Source organism: Chanodichthys erythropterus, chromosome 19, assembly GCF_024489055.1.
Source record: "Chanodichthys erythropterus isolate Z2021 chromosome 19, ASM2448905v1, whole genome shotgun sequence".
NCBI lineage: Eukaryota > Metazoa > Chordata > Actinopteri > Cypriniformes > Xenocyprididae > Chanodichthys > Chanodichthys erythropterus.
The window spans coordinates 9,606,735-9,630,071 of NC_090239.1; the positions used below are offsets into that span (position 1 = coordinate 9,606,735).

Genomic DNA, 23,337 nt, shown 5'->3' on the forward strand with positions numbered 1-23,337 from the left:
AAACACTAACTCTCAGCTGACCGTCCAGCTTTCAATTTTCATAGGAACCCACACACACTCTCGCTCACTCAGCTGTGCACTAGCTCACACTCCTGCCTTCTTTTCCTGCCTACAGATCAAATGCTCCCCTGTCTTTTGGGGTTCAGCTCTTCCTGTGGGAGAGACTAAGACGGAGCAGTGAGGAGGGGGCCGTGTTTTTAAAGGGCTTTAGCCTGTCTTAAAAGGCAGCTCTAATGATAGCTAGTTCCCCCCGGGTCCGTCGGATTGGACTGTGTCCACTCACTCATCCTGAGGGACGGCTCCCCTGCCCCTGCTCCTCAAACCTGTTTGATCACTTTTATAAGCCTCATTTTAGATGGAAAAAAGCCCCGGCGCTTTCCCACAGCTCTCCGAGTCCCACAGTGCGAAGTTGATGAAATAGTAAAAACAGCTGATCTTTTCCCTCTCAGGACGACAGCGTTTTTGTCGGCTAATTAGGCCCCATTGTTGTGAGCGCTGTTTTAAAGGCTTGTTGCTTTTCCAGGGACCGTTTAGGGTCTCCCTGCCAAAGGATGTTTTTATTTACACCAGCATCCTCTAGCAGCTGAGAAATCCCCAACTCTCACACTGCTCAGGAAAAAAATGCTAACCGCATTTGGCGCTGTGCATCGTTTTAGCTGTTTGTGTGTGTGTTTTCTGCCCATATTAAAACAGGAATGTAATCTGCTGTGTAATTCTTGTCTAAGCAAGCTGCACTAAAGGGACTAATAAGAGAATATGATGAAGCTCTTTGCAGTGGGGAAGAAGTCATCAATAAACACACCCGCCGCTGAATTATTAAAGAACTGGAGGTGAGGCGGCCGCTCGGGCTGTCAGGACCCAGTCTCTCGCCAGCTAAAGATTTCATATGCGATTGGGTTTACTCTTCAGTGATTTACCGATTTGATTTCAAGCATCCTTATCTATGGCAGACGTCTCTGGCGCTCTGCTAACATTCCTTGCGGTGTTATGGGTATTGTGAAGTACAGACAAATAACGTGTGATAAAATTATATAGATTTTGAGAGGTTCTTTGAAGTATTGTTGGTAGTTGTTATTGATTGGTCAGTGATATCACAGTTTTTTTTTCCACAGATCAGCGTTGTCTGTCTTTTCTCCTTCCCTCTCTCAATATCTTTTTTGGGCCTCAGCTTTTCCATCCCTCTCATACGTCTTGCTTTCATTCTATCACTCTATCCATATACCGTTCCATGGTCCCGATCGGTTTCATTACGGCATGGCGATGGGCATCGATTTCAAAAAGACCACCACAGGGCTAAAAGTGGCACAATGATTTCAGCCAGGTGGGAAACCAAAGACCCTCCTAGACCCCCATAATCCAGTCTTCTTCGTGTTGTATTTCATTCTTTTTTCTTTCTGTTCACTTGTCTCTCTCACTTTGCGTTTCAGTTGAGAGATTTCCTTCATGCGGCTATAATTCTTTTAAAGCCTGTACAACTTGTCTTTCACTTTTCTCTCTCCTCTCCCTCCCTTTTTAGACAAATCTCACAGAATGGGTCAAGAACATGTCCAGATCACATTTCATAAATATATACATTAGTGCTGTCAAACGATTAATCGTGATTAATCACATCCAAAATAAAAGTTGGTTTTACATAATATATATGTATGTACTGTGAATATTTATGTATATTTAAATACACACACATGCATGAATATATTTAAGAAAAAATTGTTATATTTATATAAAATAATTATATTTATATACAATATAAATTATATAAATATATATACAGTATATACATGGAAATATTTCTTAAATGTATGTGTGTGTATTTATAATAAATATACACAGTACATGCATATATATTATGTAAAAACAAACTTTTATTTTGGATGCGATTAATCGTGATTAAGCATGGATATATATATATACTACTTTAACATTTTATATTTTTTCTATTACAATTAAGAACATTTCCCAACCCAAATCTCATTACTGTAAAGCTTAAATGTATTATTATTATAAATTGTGTTTATTCAGTATCTAAAGTAGTAATTCAATGTACAGTAAAGGACATTTTGAAAATTATGGGGAATTAAAAATATTTGTATTTTATATATACTTATTTAAATAAAAAAGCCTATTTTTTTTAATATATTTTGACATGATCGTTAAGAATTTTTTTGACCAGTTATTTGTAATGCTAAGAATTGCATTTTAGTATTATTATTATAAATTGTACAGTATTTATTCAGCATGTAAAGTATTAAATCCATATAAATTAAAGAAATGCTTCCATTATGTATTTTTCATTACTATATATCACCATTTATGATGAAAATCACTAGTGAGAATAATGGGGAAACACTGAGAAAATCTTGTGACACTGAGATTTTTAAGATTTTGAGCTTAATTGTCATGAAAAAAATCTTAAGGGGCTGTTCAACCAACTCTTTCTTTTCACTGTTGCAACACTTTCTATTTTCAGCGTTTTGTGTTATGAGCACCTCGTGTTTAAGTTTATTAATTTAACCCTTTAAAATAATCTTATCTCAAGACATCTAACCGAATGATCTTTTTAAGGCTTTATTTTTTAATACAAAAAGTATTTTGTGGTAAATGTGATCTGACAATTTTTGTGAGATTTACAGTTTTCACCACCCTCTTCTCCTATCCTCTCATTTGGTTTTGATCTCCTCCTGCTCTCTGCCCTCTGCGCACAGGTCTGCTTGTGCACGTGCATTTCCCCTCGGAGGAGAAAATTGGATTCTTTCCATGTTAGTAATGAGGGGATGTTTGCGAATAAATAGATAGCTCAATAAACACTTTACTTCTTATTGCCTGTCTCCCCTCCCTCGCTCCCTCCCACCCTCTTTTTCCCCCCTTACTCAGTCTCTCTCCTCGCCGATCTCATACTGTGCCCCTGCCTTGCAGTGACGCAACAGAATAGCGAGCTGTGGATGCCCGCTAACACAGACACAGACACTCACACATACACACTCATGCAGTCTTCTCAGTATCCCCAAGCCAGCTTTGGCTGTCATGAATATTCAAGCCTCATTGGCTGAGTGGAGACTGAGCATGTGGCCTGCCCTAATGACAGTGATAAATGTTGAGAATTCGCCCTTCTTCATCTCTCTCTCTTCCCCCCCCACCCCCCCGCTCTCTCTCTCTTTCTCTCTGTAACATGGCTCCTGGCATCTAAGCCTCATGTACAGAGATAAGCTCTCTGGTTAATAGCTATCATCATTGCTCATTCAGCCTCTGAAAGCACAAAGTGCTGTCAGGAAACAGCGGCGTGCTTAGAGGCGGCTTTGTACCGTTTGAGGCTTTCCTCTTTCTCGCTCTCTCTCTCTCTTCCACTCTCTTTTTATTTTTGCTTCTTCACAGGTTTTTTATGCTTGCATCTACTGGGACAGGCTGGATGTCTGTTTGCTAGGTCACTTTTGAATATACATGGAGAGACAGAGGCCTCGGTTTACACATGGCATTCAAGTGATTCCCATTTAATACACATGTAAACAAGGTTCAGAACATTAGGGTCAGAAAACATGTAACCACATCTTGATGCATCTCAGACAATAATGATGACTAATCGACTATAAATGGGTTGATCACCCAAAAATGAACATTCTGTCATTTACTCACCCGCGTGACGTTTTATTCTGTGGAACACAAAAGAAGATTTGGAAACAACATTCTTCAAAATATCTTTTGTGTTTGGCAAAAGAATGAAAGTCATACAGGTTTGGAATGAATTTTCATTTTTGTGTGAACTATTCCTTTAATAATTGTGCTCCAAATCTCATTTAATACATCTGAACCAGCTAACCAAGGTCTTCAGGATTATTAGAAACTTCTAGGCGGGCTTGTTGGAGCTAGACACTGCAGGAAGTTGTCCTTCCAAGAACTGGATTGGACACCCCTTCCCTAGAAAGATGTCTTTCTGTATCATCCTCTTTTCTGTCATTGTAATATAAGATCAGATAATGTAATGTCTCCTTTAATCTCTTTATGTCTTCTCATGTTGTGCAGAAGACGACATGTTGACCTTTGACCTCCAAAGTTTGGCAACCCTAGCTGCTGCCCGGGCCTTGGAGCTGGCCCCGCCCATACCAGTAGACACAACCCCTCCCCTCCGCAGAATCCTCAATCTGCGCAGGAAGTGCAAGTGGACACCACGGCCTGAACCGGTACATTTGCTTGTTTGTTCATTGTTTAGACTATAGTCAGCAGTTGCGCTCCTTTAACAAAAACATTCAAAAATAAAAAATTGTTATTGAAGGAAAATTTTTCCTTCAACTATAGCTCTCAAATCTTTTTACTCTTATACTTTTGCATATTGTAGTTTGTTGCATAAAAACACACAATGCCTAATCTCGTAAAGCTTGCAGTTAGGACTGCACGATTAATTGAAATAAAACAAATCATGATATGGCTGTGTGCAATTATCAAATCACATTTAATTGAATAAATATTATGTTTCAGAGTGAAGTGCAGTGAACTCCATCATTCCAAGCATTATGAGTTTGGAAATGCAACATGCACCATCTTCCCACACTTGCAACAAGAAGCAGTTATAAACCAGCTCTAATTATTATTTTATAGTCATATTCATATATAATAACAAGATTTTTGGCAAAAATTGTGCAGCTCTACAAACAAGCACAGCAAACATTTTTCAAGGATTTAAAAGATTAGACTTCAAATTTCCTGATAATTTACTCACCCCCATGTCATCCAAGATGTTTATATCTTTCTTTCTTCAGCTGAAAAGAAATTATGGTTTTTGAGAAAAACATATATACTTTTTAAACACAAAATCTTGCTCTAGCTTTGCGATGTGCCACATGTTACGTAATTACGTAAGGTCACTACGTCACCTAGGTGGAAGTACCGTGTTAGGGTGGAAAAACTCCATCTCATTTTCTCCTCCAACTTCAAAATCATCCGACATCATTGTTTTACCTTTTTTGGTAAAGGCTGTTTGACTTAGTCTTTGCATGTTTTCTTTGTAAACACTTGCTTGGTACTTCCGCTTATGTCATGCGTGACCTTTCCAACGTGATGTTTGGCACATTGCAGAGCAGTGCAAGATGAGCATTTGTGGTTAAAAAAAAGTATATAATTTTTATTTTTTTAGAAAATGACAGATCATTTTGCTAGATAAGACCATTATTCCTCGGCTGGGGTCGAGTAGAGCCCTTTGAAGCTGCATTTAATTTGGACCTTCAACCCTTTGTTAGATGTTGAAGTCCACTATATGGTGAAAAATCCTGGAATGTTTTCCTCAAAAACCACAATTTCTTTTCGACTGAAGAAAGAAAGACATAAACATCTTGGATGATATGGGGGTGAGTAAACTATCAGGAAATTTGAATTCTGAAGTGAACTAATCCTTGAACATTTTAAGTGAACATTTTAAATCGCAATCGCAATTAGATTGTTTCCCCAAATCGTTTAGCCCTATTTGCAATTCAAATAACTACAAAAAAGGAAAAGCTTTTAGTTATTAATGACTGAAATTTCGGTTTGTTTCTCACAGAAATCTATTGTATGGTTTTAAAAGCCAATTTTATGCTATTTTTATGGCACTTTTTTGTCCTTTTTGGAGAGCCATCACATTTTTTCACTGTATGGAAAAGAGCATTGTGAACGTTATTCAAAATATCTCCATTTGCGTTCTGTGGAAGAAAAACCGTGATACAGTACGGCACAACGTTGAAAGGAATTTTTACTGTAAACTCACTGGAGATTATTCCATTGTGTAGGTGTGTCCTGTTAAGGGTACCATGGAAACGCTCGACCGGGAGGAGCTAGCGATGCGTGTGCGGCTGGCAGAACTGCAGCGACGCTACAAGGAAAAACAGAGGGAGTTGGCCAAGCTACAGAGAAAACATGACCACCAGTGAGTGAACCACAGACCACTTTCACAAATACACACCCTCCACATATAAATGCACTCCGCACACCTTTCAAAACCCATTTACACACATGCACGGAGAGATCGAACTCTCTTCGATCCCCCAGCATGCACGCTCAGTCTCTCTCTAGCTCTTTCTCTGTCCCCTCGTAACGCTCTGCTGAGACCACCCAGTGTGTGCTGAGCCCTCTTTGCATAAGCCTGAGCTGTGCTTAAGTCTTTCCTCTAGTCCACTCTCACAATTAGGATGGCTTAGTGTTTCGTTTCATTCAACATCATTAGTGTGAATTAGAGTGATTGACAGGCTGTGTGTGTGTGTGCGTGTTTGTGTGTTTACAGGAAAGAAGAGACCTCACGCAGTCCAGCTCGTCGAGGACCCGGAAGGCCACGCAAGCGCAAATCCATATCAGCACCCCCTATCCCCACAGATGCCCCCAAAAAAGTCAAGTGAGTGTTTCCTTTTATACTTGTTTCCTCATGCTTAGTGTTTCCATGTATTTGTGAGGGACACATTTCTGACTTGCTAGAAGAAAGGTTCATAAATGGGCCAGATTGTGTTTTATTTAAATTTAGACTTAGACCACCCTTCTTTTTTTCCTTTTCGATAATTCATTACATTCGGATGTTCATCATAATATGGAAGAAAAGATCTGTCACTACTCCCAACTTTAAGCATTTGCTTAGAGAATACTGTTATGAGGCTAACAATCTAGTTCAAAATCTAGTTATAATTAGCCATATTTAAAGGGTTAGTTCACCCAAAAATGAAAATTCGGTCATTAAGTACTCACCCTCGTGTCGTTCCACACCCGTAAGACCTTCGCTCATCTTCAGAACACAAATTATAAAGATATTTTTGATGAAATCCGAGAGGTATCTGACTCGTCCATAGACAGCAATTTAATCACCACTTTCAAGGTCCAGAAAGGTACTAAGACATCGTTAAAATAGTCAAAGTAACTGCAGTGGTTCAACCTTAATTTTATGAAGCAACCAAGAATACTTTTTGTGCACAAAAACAAAACAAAAATAATGAAATTTTTCAACAATATCCTTAATAAAGACGTCTTTAGTACCTTTCTGAACCTTGAAAATGGTGGTTAAATACCTCTCAGATTTCATCAAAAATATCTTTATAATTTGTGTTCTGAAGATGAGCAAAGGTCTTACGGATGTGGAATGACATGAGGGTGAGTACTTAATGACCTTTTTTACTTAATGATTTTTGGGTGAACTAACCCTTTAAGTGCTATATAAGTAAATGGGAGGTTCTCACAATTATAGATGTATAAGTTGTATATGTGTGTGTTTAGAATCGTATAATTCTGCAGAGCAGCAAATAAAGTGTTATTCTTCTGCAGATCTCATATAGTAATAATGAAAATGCACTTTCACAGTTTCTAGAGCGAGAGAGTTGAGATTTAAATTAGAGCTTTACTGCGACCAATATTAAGCCTAGCTCAGGAAACAATTCCTTACCTGTAGCCAAACGCTTCACATGCATTAATAACAGTCTAGATAGGAGATGTTTTGAAAGATTATGTTTGTGAACTCATTTTGTACGTGCGTGTGCAACTCGACACTTTTGAGTGCGTGTATGTAAATAAGTCTAGAAGGTTCCTATCAGTTCATACAAGGCAGAATAAGTGCTTAATCAGTGCAAAGAGCCGTCATTAATCATATTTACAACTTCCATTGATTATCTACAAGTGTTGCGACTCCCTTCTAACCGATGACGCGTCTGCGATATTAATTTGATAAAGCGTGGAGACCAATTGCCTGTACAAAGTCAGGGCTTTAAGTTATCACTCTGATGGATGAGCGTTCTCCCATGAGATACACCTCTGTTTACGCCAGTTCTTAGATGTTTTGATAAACTCGGTCAAATCAAGTTTACCCTACCTGATTAACAAAACTCCCATTTTATTACTAGCCTGGTTGATTAGCAGCGTGCTAATGAAAAGCAGGAGCTAGAGCTTAATTACACATGCTATACCCAGCTCACATTTATCCCTGTCGTTAATAAAGCTCCCCTGCCAAATAAAACAAATGACAACTTCCCGCCACTAAAATGTATCCGAGTCGTAAAAAGCTTTTTTTTAGAGTCCCAGAGAGAATGGCAGAGAGAAGCCAAGGTTTGACTTTCTCATCATGGTTTATGTCAGTTTGATGGCAGAAGACATGAATTGTTGAGCAATTGAATGGTAACATTTACTGTAGTGTTTGTCAGGATTATTGGATTTGAGGTTATGTGGGTTTTTTCAGTCTGTCATTCCCCTCATGCATTTGTGTACTAAAAAGTGTAACATCCTTCGGCATCGGGCCAAATCTGTTTGAGGTCAGAAGTCATTAGACAAGGTTAAGGATGTTGACGATGCATCATGAGAGCATGGATTGGAGACCAGTGCAGACAGATTTTAGACCACACCTTTCGATGGATGCTTTTTTTTACTTGTTTTCCAGGAAAATATATATAAAAGTCCCTTAAACAAACAAATACAAAATGCTAAAACAAATTTACTTGAGATGCAATACTGCTTAAGATGTTAAAACTTTTTTTTTTTCAGTTCTATTGTAGTAAGATAAAATACATTTCTATTAAAGATACATTGTCTGAAAACAAGTCTTAATATCTTATACAGTGTTGCTTATCAGGTAAATTTATCTTGTTCAAAGATTTTTTTTAAATATTTTAGACAAAAATACTAATTAAGAATATATTTTTGCTAAATTATAACTTATAGAACTTACTTTAATTGTCAGTATGGATGTACTTCGAGCTAATTCGGATACAGCTTAAGTCTGGTCATTTCAGTTTTTCAAATGTTTGAGGTCAATACAATATTTTCTTTTTTTAAAATAAATTAGTAGTTTTATTCAGCCAGGATGCATTAAATTGGTCAAAAGTGACAGTAAAGACATTTATAATGTTACAAAATAGTTCTATTTCAAATAAATAATTTATATTAATCAAAGACTCCTGAAAAATGTTAAGCAGCACAACTGTTTTCAATCTTGATAATACATTTCTTGAACTCAAAATCAGCATATTCTAAAGGATCATGTGACACTGAAGACTGGAATAATGGGTGCTGAAAATTCAGTTTTGTCATCATAGGAATAAATCACATTTTAAAATAGAATTTTAAAATTTCACAGTACTACTGATCAAATAAATGCAGCCTTGGTGAGCATTAGAGACTTTTTTTAAAGGCCACAATACATAATTTATATAACATTATTACTTTAGCTAACACAATGCCAAAAGAAGGTGATGTTTATTTTAAGGAGGTGAAAAATAGCATATGTACACTTTGTAAGCAAGGTTGTTCGGTTTAAATGGACAAAATATATACAGTTCAAAATGAAAACAAAACCTATTTGGCCACTTTGTGGTTGTCAAACGATTTCCTGCATATGAGAAAACAGCAGAGTGCTCTTATGCTGGGATTTATGCCGATATATATTCACTTGCCAGAATGATTGAGGGTTTCAATGGTAAATAATAGCAACATTCAGCATCTTTTTCAGAGAGAGAATGCTAGAATTTGATTATTGGACTGTGAAGGGGACCATGGCAGGAACATGCGCTCACACACACACATGACCGTTTTCTCCTGCTCTCCTCTGCTGTCTTCCTCCTCTCTCTCTCTTTCTCTCTCTCAGCTTGATGATTGTGTCTTGCTAATCAATGCCCTTCCCTGAATAGCATTACTGTGTAATCCTGACCTCTCTGAGGGGAAGGGGTTTGTAATTAGAGGACTGTGAATTCTCCTACCAGCATACTCGCTCAAGCACACACACTCTCTCAACAGCAGGAATGTGACATGGAGTTGACACAAGGACTAGAGGGGCCTTGCGGGGTCAGGAGGTCAGAAGGTCGCCTTTGGGTGGCGACAGGCAGAGCGGAGAGTAGGGCGGGGGGCTGTCAGCTCTGCTCTTTAATAGACGCCCATGCCACAGTCCTCATCAAGCTGAAGCAACCGCACACCGAACCCTGCCTCGGACCTGGTGTCGGGTTACTAATCAGGTTTCCACGGTTACCTGGTCTCCCGGGCTTTGGGGGTTTTAGAGACTCCATGGCATTTAAATGCAGCAGAAGCGAATCAGAGTGCACACGGCCAGGAAAATACCACCCTGCTACTATTCTGTTTTGACAAAAAACGGGGCCTTTATTAGGGCTCTTAATGACTTTGTAGTTGAGCATCTGTAGATAGATGTACTTGTGCCATGAGGAGGAGAAAGGGAAGTGCACTCAACACTCTCTCTACTCTGTTCAGAGCTGAACAGTTTACTCTTGGTAATGCTTTTGTTCTTTAGGATTTTTCCTCCAGTTCCCCTCAGGTCTGTTGGGCTTGTTGAATCTTCTCCCAAAAAACAATAATGAATCTCCAGGTGTGTTTTGAAGGGGGTTGTTTGGAATGGGATGAACATATAATGTTTATGGATAAATTTATTGGATGCAGATGTGGAGAATGGGGTGTAGATGGGCATGTTCACGTCGCATGTGGTGGCAAGTCGATAGAGGTTAGTGTCCATTGATCCAGCTCCGGTCGGTCGACTGACTCCCTCTGGATTGCACTCTCTCTCTCTCACCCTCCCTCTCTCTTCTTTCTTTCATTTCACTACATCAGTTGTTCTCATTTGTGTCCACTTTGATCTTGGGCTGCTTCTCTTTCTCTGTAGTAATGTTTTGGTGCACTTCTGGCTTTTCTGGTTTTGTTTAATCTAGTGTTGTTAAAAGTACTGACTTCAAAACGAAGTCGCTACTGAAATTTTAAAAATGTGACTCTTTGAGTGCTGTTGAGTGGATTCGTAAACACCTCTGATTGGCCATTGTGTTCACGTGCTCATCAGATATGTCTGTGATTGTCTACAATGATCAATGCTTTAAAAACATGTTGTAAATAGACATCAATGACGCTCTTCACAGAGCGCTTACACAGATATAAACGTTTTCAAAACACTTTCAAATTCAAACACTTCTGTGTGCTTTCAAATGCTCGCGTATGTTGATCATTGTAGCCAGTCACAGACGTATATGTTGAGCACGTGAACACATTGGCCAATCAGAGGTGTTTATGAATCCACTCAACAGCACTCAAAGTGTCACATTTCTAAAATTTCAGTACTGACTTGGTACACACTACTGTTCAGAAGCTTGGGGTCAGTATTATGCATTAAATTGATCAAAAACGACAGTAAAGACTTTTACGTTGTTACAAAAAAAAATCTTATTTCAAATTAATGTTGTTCTTTTAAACTTTATATTCGTCAAATAATTCTGAAACAATGCATTTTCACAAAAATATTAAGCAGCGCAACTGTATTCAACATTGATAATAATTAACACGGCACCAAATAAAAAATAAAAAGGTTAACACTGCTCAACCTTGGTGCTCAACTGTGGTTCGTGTTATACATTTTTATATTCGTCCAGAGAACCCTGTCTTTATTTCTAAATTACACCTTGAGAAAGTTACCATCTACAAATCTGAAGAACTCTTAACACACAAACATGTTTGTAGGCTAGAATTTTATGTTCTATTGAGGGTTTTGGACCGTGGTGCATGTTTTTCCACCCATCTGTCCTGGTCATGTATCCGTGCCTCTCTGTCTCTGCGGGTATCCTCCCTCCATCTCCAGCTAAAGCAGGGGCTCTTTGTATTGAGGATGAGGGCCGGGGTCTATGCGGTGAGGACACTGATTCTTTCTGACAGCACCGGCCTGAGTAAAGGGCAGACAGCCAGTGTTCAGACAGCTGAAAGGAAGAGTGGAAAACAACACAGCCAGTGCTTGGGCCTGTGCGGTGAATGTATATATGAATGTGTGTCTATGTAAGAGAATGTCTTCATGCATGTGCATATGTATTTTGTATCATTTCTTACTGTCAGGTCCTCTTCTAAATGGATAATCCTCAAAAATCATATTTATTTATTTTGTTTAGACCCTCGCATATGCTTGCCAAAGCATCTTCTTCATCTTCACGCAGCCTTTTTATTTAGTTATAAGGTTTATGGAAAGCCAAATGCTCCTAGGACGAAATTGTGCTATTCAGCTGAACAAATTATCTAGTATTTCATTATTCATTAATCAATTATTATTATATGAATTATTAATGACAAATTATTCACGTGCGACCCAGTGGGCAGTGCAGATCAGTTCTGCGCAGATCAATTTGGCCAGAGCTGCACTATTAGTGGGTCGCACAAGTAAACGGTCCACCCAGTTGGGACGCTCAGTGCAAATTTGGTCCACTTTTATTCTGTTTTTTGCTCCTTATGTCTAAATTAGGAGATTTTGCCATGAGCAATATTCTAAAATGAGGATTTCTGCAGAATAGGAACATGACACTTTGTGACTCCTGTATAATGAAAAATTAAGGTTTTCAAACCTACATATACGGCCCCATTATACTTTATACATTACCTTAACATTATTAATGTAAAATATGCTCTTAAAGGAAAAATTGAAAATTAAAATTCTGTCATCATTTCATCATTTTCTCCAAGCCTGTATGAATTTCTTTCTTTGAACTCAAAAGAACATATTTTGAAGAATATGGTTGACCAAATAGTTGATGATAAATACTATGGAAGTCAGAAGGGACCGGCAACTGTTTGGTTTACAACATTCTTCAAAATATCTTCTTCTATGTTCAGCAGAAGAAAGAAACTCATACAACTTGAGGGTGAGTAAATGATGACAGAATTTTCATTTTTGGGTGAGCTATCCATTTATATTTGACCTTGAGTTAAGGAAACACAACAACGCTGTTGCACAAAATGGAGTAAACATTAAGCACAATAAGGCGGTAATTGATTTATGCATGCTGCAGTGCATGCTGGGAAACAGTCCAGCATCCAGCATTGCAGAAATCACGGGGTCAAGTTGGTGATGTGGCACCTCGATTAACAAGAAAAATTAAAAATGTCTTCATGTCAGAATTGGGGAGTCGCTTTGGGAGTGACTGACTAGCTGTCGCTAGGACACAGGAGGGAGGCTGGAATTCACCAACCACACGCCGACACGGCTTCTGACACTCACCTGCCAATCATCCCGGTGACTGACGAGCCAGCTGATGTCTGTGCCGCCACCCCCCACCCCGAGCATAGACTAAGGCAGCCTGTGGCGGGTTTTGAAGTAGCTGTCTGCTTCAGGAGTAAAAACACTGATGCTTACACACTGCAAAACGAGAGGCCGATCGCCGCAAAGCGAGTGTATGAGCTTTATTTCAGTGTAATAGGTCTGCTAGATGGTTGGCTACACACACACACACACACACACATTCACTCACTCACTCTCGTTGCCCTCCTGAAGGCCTATGCATTGTACTGCTTTGTGCAGGAACAGATGCATTGATATGGTAATAAGACAGAGAAGGTTTTTTTATTAATGTAATGCTGGAATTCACAGCCCTGAAACCATTGGCACAGAATGGAAAAGGAGTAAGCAGAGACGGAGAGACTGAGACGAGGGAGAGCGAGGAAAAAAGAACAAACAAAATTATGAGTGGGAGGTTGCTTTACCAGCACTTCTCTCAGATATTTCTCGGTTTGGCGTCAGATCCCAATTTTTCAAGCGTGCAGCGGGGAACCAGGCCCCTGCCTCTCCATTCATCAAAGCCTGAAAAGAAGGTCATTAGAGAGCCACAGAGAGGGAAGGCAAGCCCTCCGCTCGCCTCTGATCTCTCCTTTTCATCCTTCGTTCTTCTCTCCCCTCATGAATACCTCTCTGTTGTGATGGACAGGTCGGCTGGAGCGGGGGCGGGGCCGGGCCTGCTTACAGTGGAGGACTTGACTGGAGGCGGAGACAGGAAGAGGAAGAAGAGGAGGATGACCAGTAGCCCTTACCACCATCTCACTAGCACACAGGTTCGTAGCTAATCGCTTCTAAACTGCTGAAAAGAAAATGGATTTGTATGGTTTTGAAAATGTCACCTTAAAGTTTGCTGTTGTCATGATGCTCAGTAGTTTTTGATTTAGTTGGTTTTCTGTCACATGGTTAAATACTTGCATGAAAGGAAAGACCCATCACTATTTAACATTCGACTAAATGCACGATGGGACCAGTTCACAATTATTATCAAATTATGCCATCATTATTGGTTTGATTTTAAAAATGTACAAATTTTTGCATTGTAAATGTTATTATTTTATATTTTTTAATTTAATTACATTTTTATTTTATTTTTGTTGTTTGTTTGGTTGGTTGGTTAGTGTTTTTTGTTTGTTTGTTTGTTCTGTCATATGGTTAAATACATGTAAGAAAGAAAAAAATCCATCACAATTCAACATTCAAATAAATTCAAGAAAAAAGACCAGTAAATATCACAATTATGTAATTGTTGTGAGTAGGACTTTGAATGCCAAACATTCTTAGTGTAAGTCACATGATTTTCAAACTTGAATTCTACATTTCTTTAAATTCTTTGTTTTTTGAAATGTCACCATTTTGTCATTGTCGTGTCAATCAACACTGTTTTCTCTCCATTGGTTAGTGTTTTTTTTCCTCTCACATGGTTAAATACATGTATAAAATGGAAGACCCATCACAATTTTGACCAATCACAATTAGGTATACCAATACCTAAAAGAAAAAAATTCTTTAAAATTATTAATACTTTTTTTTCTTGTTAAATAAATCATTTATTGGTTAACAGATAATGCATCGGTTCGTATATTAGAAATAACATATTAATAATAATCATATTAATCATATTAATAATAATGAAGTGAAAGAGACAAACATCAATAGTATATAGTTATGTATATTTAGAGGAGAATTGGTTGAGGAACATAAATACAGTACTGCCTTGCAAGCATTGTAAAAATGCAACACGAATCCTGACTTTGGTTTATTTCTCTTCCTCTCTTTTTTACAGATGAAGGCTCACTGTAGGCCAAGAGGCAGGCCAAGACTGCTGAGCACTAAGTTTAAGCAGAAAGCTTGCTCACAGCTGAAGCAGAAAGCCAAAGCCAAGCGTGGATCGAGACTGGTGAACCTGTTGTGTCACAGAGAGACAAATACACAGAGTACTATTACGGAACATCTGTCCCGAGAGCACAGTGGTAAAGAAGAACACGCACACTGTAACAAAACTGCAGAGAACAGTGACACAGGTAAACATACTAGATGTATGTGACAAAATGACTTTTAATTGCATTCATATTTAGATTACTGTACATGATTTAGAAATTTGAAGAACATTTGCTCTATCCCAGCAGGCAGTAGGGCAGCAGTCCACCAGGGATCAGAAGGGAAGCGGACTGTGATGAGAAGAGGTGTGAGGTCAAAGGCCATCCTGAGCACTTCATCCCTGCCAACTCGGACTCAGCAGCTGATGTGCAATACGGCTGTGATTGATAGCAAGCTAGAAGCTACCGAGAAGGGCACCTCTCCGTCCGACAGCGACACAGGTGAGTTATGGGCCGAGAGAGATTCATCCCGGCATGACGATCAGCGAACCCTCCCCTCTTCCCTGCTCGACTGTCATGCCATTAAAAAGAATTAACGATGCCTCCTCAGGCATGCATTGGGCAAAACCCGAGCTGTAATGCTAGCCTGCATCATGCTGCATTCAAAATGCCACACCTATAGGGAAAAAAAGAGGTACACTCTCTCCACCGCCCCAGTTCCGCTACACGTTTTAGTCCAGGCTTCCTGCTAACACACCTCTGTAAGTGAACAAAGTGGAAATGAAATCATGGCAGTAATGAACGCTAATGTGAGCTACGCCTGCGGTCGAGCTAGGCGGTGTTGTTGCCGCTCTGTTAATTGCCCTGAAAGTTATCCTTTTCACATTTCACGAGCTTGCGAGAGTGTTGACGAGTGCCTTGTAAGTGACAAGTGTGTCAGCACTGTGTTGACACCCGACACTGCTTGCCACCGTGCCATCTCCGCTCCATGCGAGACACATAGCCCACAGACGGCATCTGCCAATACGTATCTGTGACACCCAAGCTTGTGAGTATGACTTTGTGTGTGTACGCTTCCGCTCAAAAATTTGGAATCACAAAGACATTTGGATGTTTTTGTAAGAAATTCAAAAGTTATCAAAAATACTGTACAAAATGATACAAAAACAGTGCTGCAGAAAGCATGAGATGTAACTTTATCCGAATGTTAATAAACTGACAGCTAGAATGCAGATGGTGTCAATAGCTGTTTCCATCCATATTAAGAACTTAATTTATAAATCATCACGAAATTGGTACAAAATACAAATGGAAGTTGTTGGTATTGGCGAAGCAATGTTTGCAATTTTAGACATTTTATTATCTTATATTTATTTTTATTTAAGCTTTAGTTTTGGTAGTTTTAGCACTTCAACTTAGTTGTGAAAGTTTTTTTAGTTTTTCATCTATTATTTATATTTAAGCTTAATTTTTTAAAAGTAGTTTTAGTTAATAACAGCACTGTGGTGAAACCATTGTGTCTCTCTTTATCAAATAAAAAAAAAAAATCCCTTAAAATGTATTCTTACTGAATAAAAAATATATCCACCTCAAGTTTCGTACATTTTATACATTTTATTTGCACATAGGTGTTTCCATTCAGCAATTTGTGTGCAATATCCCAAAATTCATTAAGAGGTTTGAAGAACACATTTGCTTTTGTTTTTTAAACATTGTTTTATAATGATTCCAAACTTGGAGTGGCAATGTATGTGTGGCTGTAAGGCAAATGCTTGTGGGAAGCAAAGGTCTGGTGGTCAAACCTGTCAGTGACTAGACTTCTCTGACTGCCACAGTTCCTGTGAACGTTGACAGTTACAGCCACAGTTGGCACCCATTTCATGAACTTTGCTAAATATTGAACAAATCATACAGTGAGAGGAATCGTCAGTCTGCATTCACCATGACCGATTCAGATGCCCGCTGTGAACTGTAGTCCAGTCAAGATGTCAATGCATTCAATCGATCCATCATTTTCACAGAGGAGGAAGATGACGGCATCTACGACAGCGAGGAAGGGGCAGAGGGCATCAAGAATCTATCATCTAAAGAGCAACTGTCTGGAGTCAGCCGTCCTTCACAATGCTCCATCGTGAAGCTTGAAGCCAATCAGAAAGCCAAGAACAAAACAGAAAGACAGGGATTCGGTAAATGTTACATCCTTGTTTAATTAGACAGCAGGGATTGATGGATATCACCTTAGTTCACAAACACTCATCTTTCACTGTCAATTTTTTATTTATTTTATTTTTTTTGTCTTCCCTCCAGGGTCTATGAATGTGTCCGTCACTAAAGAAGAGGTGAAGAGAAGGAAGGCCCCCTGTAGGTCAGCCCTGGTCAGTGCGGACCATAACCACTCAGAAGTGGAGGAGGAAAGGAGATTGACAGGCCCCAGATGGAGAGAGGGGTCAAGAGAGAACACCTTTGACCACACTAGGGTCCTCAAGACCTCACCTACTGCACGAGAAATCACCACCAGGAAGAGCGCAGTGCTTCTTGGAAAGGTATTAGCTATGTTTTGTTGGATTTCTTTGGTAAACTATCTACAAACAAGGCTCTGACAGTGCTAACATATCCCCTATGGTTGTTTCAGAGGAAAAGCTGTTGGTTAGAAGCACTGTCGTCTCAGTATGATGACATCACTTGGAGCAGACGAATCAGAAACAAGCAGGTATGGAATGGTTCCTCCGCTCAGTTTCCATGGATATTGGATGACTAACATGAGCCGCTTTTCCACTGAAATTACCAGGAACAATTTGTCCCAGGAACTTTTTCCCCCAGACCTATTGCTGTCTGCGTTTCCATCGTGGTTTAAAGTACCGTGAAGATTAAGTCCGGTGACGTAGGACTGTGCGCGACTTTCCGTTTCCAGATGGATTTCGTCCTCCACATATAAGCTTATTAAAGCCTGAACCTCGTTATCGGTCCATCGGTCGTATTTTTTAAACTCCATTGTTGGTTCGAATAGCAAACAACTCTTACTGCACGCACCGCAACAGACTTTTATAAATGAAATAAAATGCTGCGTGAACTCAACCAATCAGCATATTTAGTGTCCAAGTCCCACCCCCGAAAGTTCCAGAACTTTGAAAAAGTAGTACCCCATGAGCAAGTACTTTCTGAGAAACACACCGAGTACCACCCCAAAGTCCCTAGTTCCTGAGGAAAGTTCCTGCGGTGGAAACCCGGCTATGGTCGCTTCCAAAAAAAAATGTATGCTGGTGACCAGCAATTCTAGGAGCTTTTGAGCTTATTTATAAGAACTGAACGTTGGTGTGCTCTAGCGAGGCTGCAGCACCAAATAGCGAATTAGCCCCTAGTGGCCTAGATCTATCTGCCTTGCCCTCTTGGCACCCATAAAAAGTCATCCCTCCGAGAAGGATTATGCAATTCTCATGTGGTTTGTCCTGTCAGGGGCTCTCGTAAATCTACTCACAATAAAGATAAGATGGGATCCGCCTGCTAATTCACGGGCTGAATCATGCATCGTCTAAATAAAACAGTCAATAGTTTTGAAAGGATTTACACCGTAGGTGTCAAGGCTGTCACTGTCGGCACTTTGTGAGGTCATCAGTGAGGCATGCGAGGGGACTTTGCCTGCCTAATCAGAGGGCGGGGAGAATTCCCGCTTTGCTCAAAGAGCGCGATACAGAACAAAGACGCATCATTCTTCACCTGGACCTCGCCCTAGAGACACACTTGTAAAATGAAAACCGAACAGCATCACCCCAAGTGACGAAACCTCCATCACATTAATATATGACAGCTTTTTTGAACAATGTTAAGTACCAAGGGCTGTGCACAAGAATGGACCTGTTAAGGTGTGAGAGGTTATGATATATTTGTATGGGAGTTTGAACGAATGTTGGAGCCCTGAATCACTCTCTCCGGGGCCATTAGGAGTGTGTGAGTATGTGTGTGAGACTCACATGCCATTTCGTGACTGTTCGCAGGCTAAGGGACGAGCAGTCAGTCGTTTGCTGGAGAGCTTTGCTGCCGATGAGGGATTCCGGATGGATGACGACAGCAGCTTCTCAGAGGGAGAGGAAGATGAAGAGGATGAGGAGGAGGAACCAGAGCCGATGGGCAGTGCATTGCCGGGTAAGAAATAAACAAACAGATAATGCTGTTACATTCACACGCAACTCTGAAGAAGGTGTGATTGTGGTGAAAGGAGGATGAGCTCTCACTTTAATCTGTCTTTGTCACAACCAGCCCTGCCCAACTGCATTCTCACCAAAGAAATCCTGAAGGATGGGCTGAAAGTGTTAATCTCAAAAGAGGACGAGTTACTGTACGCTGCCTATGTACATACACTGGACCTGCCTGATATGTAAGACAACAACCATGTGTTTTCAATAATAAAAAAAAAAAACATGCATGGATGGATGGATAGTTAGATATGGATGGATTAATGGAGAGTTGCAGATAAATGGATGGATGGATGGAATGAATGAACGACAGATCGATAGATAGATGGATTGAACAATGGATAGATAGGTAGATAGATAAATAAATGGATAGATGGAAAATTACAGTTCAGAATTTTTGTCTCTTCAGCTATAGTGTTGTCGTTGAGGGAGAGCGTGGAAACAGGCCGAGGATCTACTCTCTGGAGCAGCTGCTTCAGGAAGCGGTGAGACCCTTTAAAAAGCTTCTTCAGGGGACTCATTCCCCCAAAGACTCTCTCCATCTTCCCATACAGGCTTCGGGCTGAACCAGCCCTTCAGGCCACCCTCACAGGCTCTCACAGACCCCTTGTTCTCCCCCAGAGCCCCATCAGCTCAAGGCTGGATCCATCCCAGCTCTGACTTTCTCTGCTAAAGCAGTTAGGAACATACCATCTGGGGTTGTGTGAGTGTGCTCCGATAGGCAGTTACTTAGCCATGAAGCGTGTAAACTGCTATGATCAGTGTGTGAAGGACTCCAATCCAACTTTAGGCATTCTTTTACATTTGCGTCTTTTATTGCTCATTTCTTATCTCATTGAGCACAAATTCATCAGTAAAGGAACATTTCAGCATCTGGTTGTGATAGAGGAAGGTTGACAACCTTAGGAACTCTTATATCACTAATATAGCCTGGTTGTTTTTTTAAAAAGTACTCTTAGCTTGGCTGCTCCTAATGTGGTCCAGCAGTCCACTACATTCCTGCATATACAGTTTCACATTGTGACTGTATATGACTGTTCCTTATTAGTTCTGCGTGGCCCCTCAGGAGGACGCACAGAAAACCATGTTTTATCCCTTTTTTATTTATTTATCTTATTTAGGAACATCTTTGGGGCTGAACTGCGGGTTGCACTTACACGCATAGTTTATCTAAGCCGACGGGGAAAAAGGGAGCTGATTACACACCGTAAACCAACAGCTCTTTGTCAGCATGCATTCATTTGAATACATTACATGCGTTACTTCTCTCATTCATCTCTCTCAGTATCATGGGCTGGAGAAAAAAAAGTGTCTCGCTGCCTAGGGACTGCCTATCGCAAGCTCTACCCGCCCGTCCCCAGTCTCCCTCAAAGACGTATTAATGAGCATGCTCTATGCAACTCTCAAATTCAGTACAGTACACAAAACATCTGACGATATCTCTTCTTGATACAATCCACAAGCTGCAACACAAAAAGCTCTTGATTGTTCACAAAATACAAAACAAAGAGAGGAGGTTGTCATTTGTGTCAGTGTTGGATGTGATTGTGCATAGTTGTGGGAGAGATAAAGCTGGGAGAACAGAAAGACAGAGAGCGAGCACTATATTCTCACTGAAGGCTAGCACAGTAAAGGCTTTGACACTGAACGCTACAGTCTACTCCCACAAAATTGGACTCACCCATAAGCCTGCAGCATTGTTCTTGTGTGTATGTTTGTGTATCAGCTTTACTGGAACTAGTGTGGAATTACAAAGCAAACACAGCTCAGGTTTGCATAAAGTCAACATGAATTAATGCAAAATAATGAAATCCTTAATGCAAACTCTGGTGTATAAATCCCACTTTTCACAATCCAATCAATTATAAATGGCTAAAATCAAGCTCAGGTTACTGTGATAAAGTTATATATAAAGTATATATATATTATATCCTCTGGACTTAAAGATGGAGTGGGTAATTTTTGCACCAAACAAATTGCAAAAATAATGACTATACTCAAACAGGCTGCCTAAGCATTCACCTTTCTGTCATTGGTCGGATAAACAGATAGTCATGGCCCAAACGCATGCCATTGGTTGAAGCAATGTTGCCATATTGGGCTAGATGGTACACTAAAAAAATAGCAGTGAATTGATAGAAACTAACATTTATACTAGTATACTTTTCAGGGGATTAAATCTACAAATGCCTTTTTTAAAAAAGCCAGATTTCATAGAGACACTGCTAGCCACTAGCATTAGCCCCCCGATTCAGTGATACCTCCTTTTTCCTGTGCTGCTTTTAAGACTTCTTATCAGTGGTTTTGCTTCCTACACCATTCCCTGCATATCCTGGCTAAAAACTCCCCGTTTGCTCTGTCTGTCAAAAGGGCTGTATCTACAGCAGACACGTTTGAACTGGGCCTAAAAGAGCCCTCAGTGCATGTGCTCTGTGTAGTGGGAGGGGAGTTGGCAGCCTCACTATAAAGTCATCGATTTAGGCCTTTTTCACCTTTGTGCTCTTTTATTCCATTATTTCAAAGCAAACTCTCCATTCAGCAATGCTGATTTTTCTCTCTTTTTTTATTCTCGTTCAGTATGAGACCAAAATCAACAAACAGCATTTCTTGAGAAAGGTATACCCATGGTTGTAATTGCCTCAAGGGAAGGCCTCAAAGATATCCATGCTTTTGCAAAGTGGATGTCTCATATTCATCATGTGTGTCTTTTAACTAAATCAACTTGTTATGCTTGATAAGCCGTCTGTCTGCAAGATATGTATGGTTAATTTTTAAAGTCATCCATGTGTTTCAGGTTTTAGATGTGCAGCCGGAGACGGTGGAAACTCTGACGGCTGGAACAAGAGTGTGCGCTTACTGGAGTGAACGCTCGCGCTGTTTGTATCCTGGATATGTTCGTCGAGGTGAGATCATTCTCTCTCTCTCTCTCTCTCTCAAACACACACACACACACACACACACACACACACACACACACACACACACACACACACACACACACACACACACACACACACACACACACACACACACACAAAAAAAAGTCCCCATCTAACACTCAAAAGCAACCAAGATACTTGTTGATGATAAACAGTTTTTTATTTTTTTAATTGTTTTTTGAAAGTTGAAAGTTGTTTCTTATGGAAGCCCATTTCCAACTCAAAGTAAAAAAAAAAAAAGTTCATTGTGAAAATATTGAATATATGAAATACATAAGATATAAATTCACATTTTCAGGTATAATGTAGCAATTAAAAGAAAAATGGCACAGTTATTATAAATAGTCAATTAAGATAAATAAAGTCGCAGTTTTAAAATGTAATGTCACAATTACAAGAAATACATCTCTGCTGCTAATTATGCAGAAATTATACACTTCAGCTTTAAGGCTCAGATAGTCAACTTATTATTTTTAAGAGCTCATAAATGTATGTTTAAATTAGTCCCAAATTATTTATTTTATAATTAGCATTGCTAATAATTTTTTCAAACACAAGTACAATCATATGCATTCTGTTTAAAGCTGTACATCTATGTCTTCCATAGGAGGTCCAGGTGAGGAACAGAAGGAGGGCAGTGTCATGGTAGAGTTTGACGATGGAGACCGGGGATGGATTTCTCTTTCAAGCATTCGTCTGCTTCCGCCAGGCTACCAAATCCACTGTACGTTTCTGCAGATGAACACATTTCATTTCCAATACAAACAAATTGTCTCATGTTAACAGTAATAGACAGCGTGCCAAGATTCCGTTCTTGTCATTAAGCCTGTGGCATTGCCAATGTACTGCAGGTGCAGAGCCATCACCAGCCCACCTGGCCTCACCTAGGTGCCGCAGAAGGAAGACTTCCTCTCAAGAGAAAATAACTCCGCAGGCTGATGTGTCCTCAGAGCATTCCGCTAACACGGATCCCAGGAAGAATGCTGTTAAAGCCAAGCCAGGTGCGTGATGACAGCTGCATCATCCTCATTCTCATGACTTTCCAAATTCCACATTGATTAGATTAAAATAATTTTAGTTACACGTTTTAAATGAATGCTTCTTGCATCATCTAAGACTAAAATCTTTTTATAATTCGCATACATCCCCCAGGTGTTCCGTTTAACCTGCAACGAAAGAGGTAAAACATGTTGTTTCAAAGAGACACATTGAGAAATATCTACCAAACAAGATTCCACAACAGGTCTTCGTGATTTTAGTAATTTATCACAAGGTCTGTCAGGGAAACTTGTTGGGTAGATGTTTCTCAATCTGTTTGTCCCTAAGGACATGCTTCATTACTTTTCCTGGTTCTTGTTCCTGGAATTGACACACCCATCAAATGT

At 39.8% G+C, this 23,337-nt stretch overlaps 1 protein-coding gene across 9 annotated transcripts in view; it reads left to right on the plus strand.

Annotated features, from left to right (window-relative positions):
- The window catches only part of bahcc1b (BAH domain and coiled-coil containing 1b), a 112,583-nt gene that overhangs the window by 84,371 nt on the left and 4,875 nt on the right, over positions 1-23,337 (plus strand). For 7 of the 9 annotated variants that reach the window (XM_067369026.1, XM_067369025.1, XM_067369023.1 and 4 more), the window contains 15 exons: positions 4,018-4,175; positions 5,754-5,890; positions 6,245-6,352; positions 13,656-13,779; positions 14,790-15,027; positions 15,130-15,324; positions 16,845-17,009; positions 17,131-17,366; positions 17,456-17,533; positions 18,816-18,963; positions 19,078-19,195; positions 19,423-19,498; positions 21,808-21,916; positions 22,560-22,676; positions 22,804-22,953. In XM_067369026.1, the coding sequence (XP_067225127.1) occupies positions 4,018-4,175; positions 5,754-5,890; positions 6,245-6,352; positions 13,656-13,779; positions 14,790-15,027; positions 15,130-15,324; positions 16,845-17,009; positions 17,131-17,366; positions 17,456-17,533; positions 18,816-18,963; positions 19,078-19,195; positions 19,423-19,498; positions 21,808-21,916; positions 22,560-22,676; positions 22,804-22,953 (2,157 nt within the window). The remainder of the gene's footprint in view (positions 1-4,017; positions 4,176-5,753; positions 5,891-6,244; positions 6,353-13,655; positions 13,780-14,789; positions 15,028-15,129; positions 15,325-16,844; positions 17,010-17,130; positions 17,367-17,455; positions 17,534-18,815; positions 18,964-19,077; positions 19,196-19,422; positions 19,499-21,807; positions 21,917-22,559; positions 22,677-22,803; positions 22,954-23,337) is intronic. The other 2 variants (XM_067369028.1, XM_067369030.1) reach the window with 2 other exon arrangements.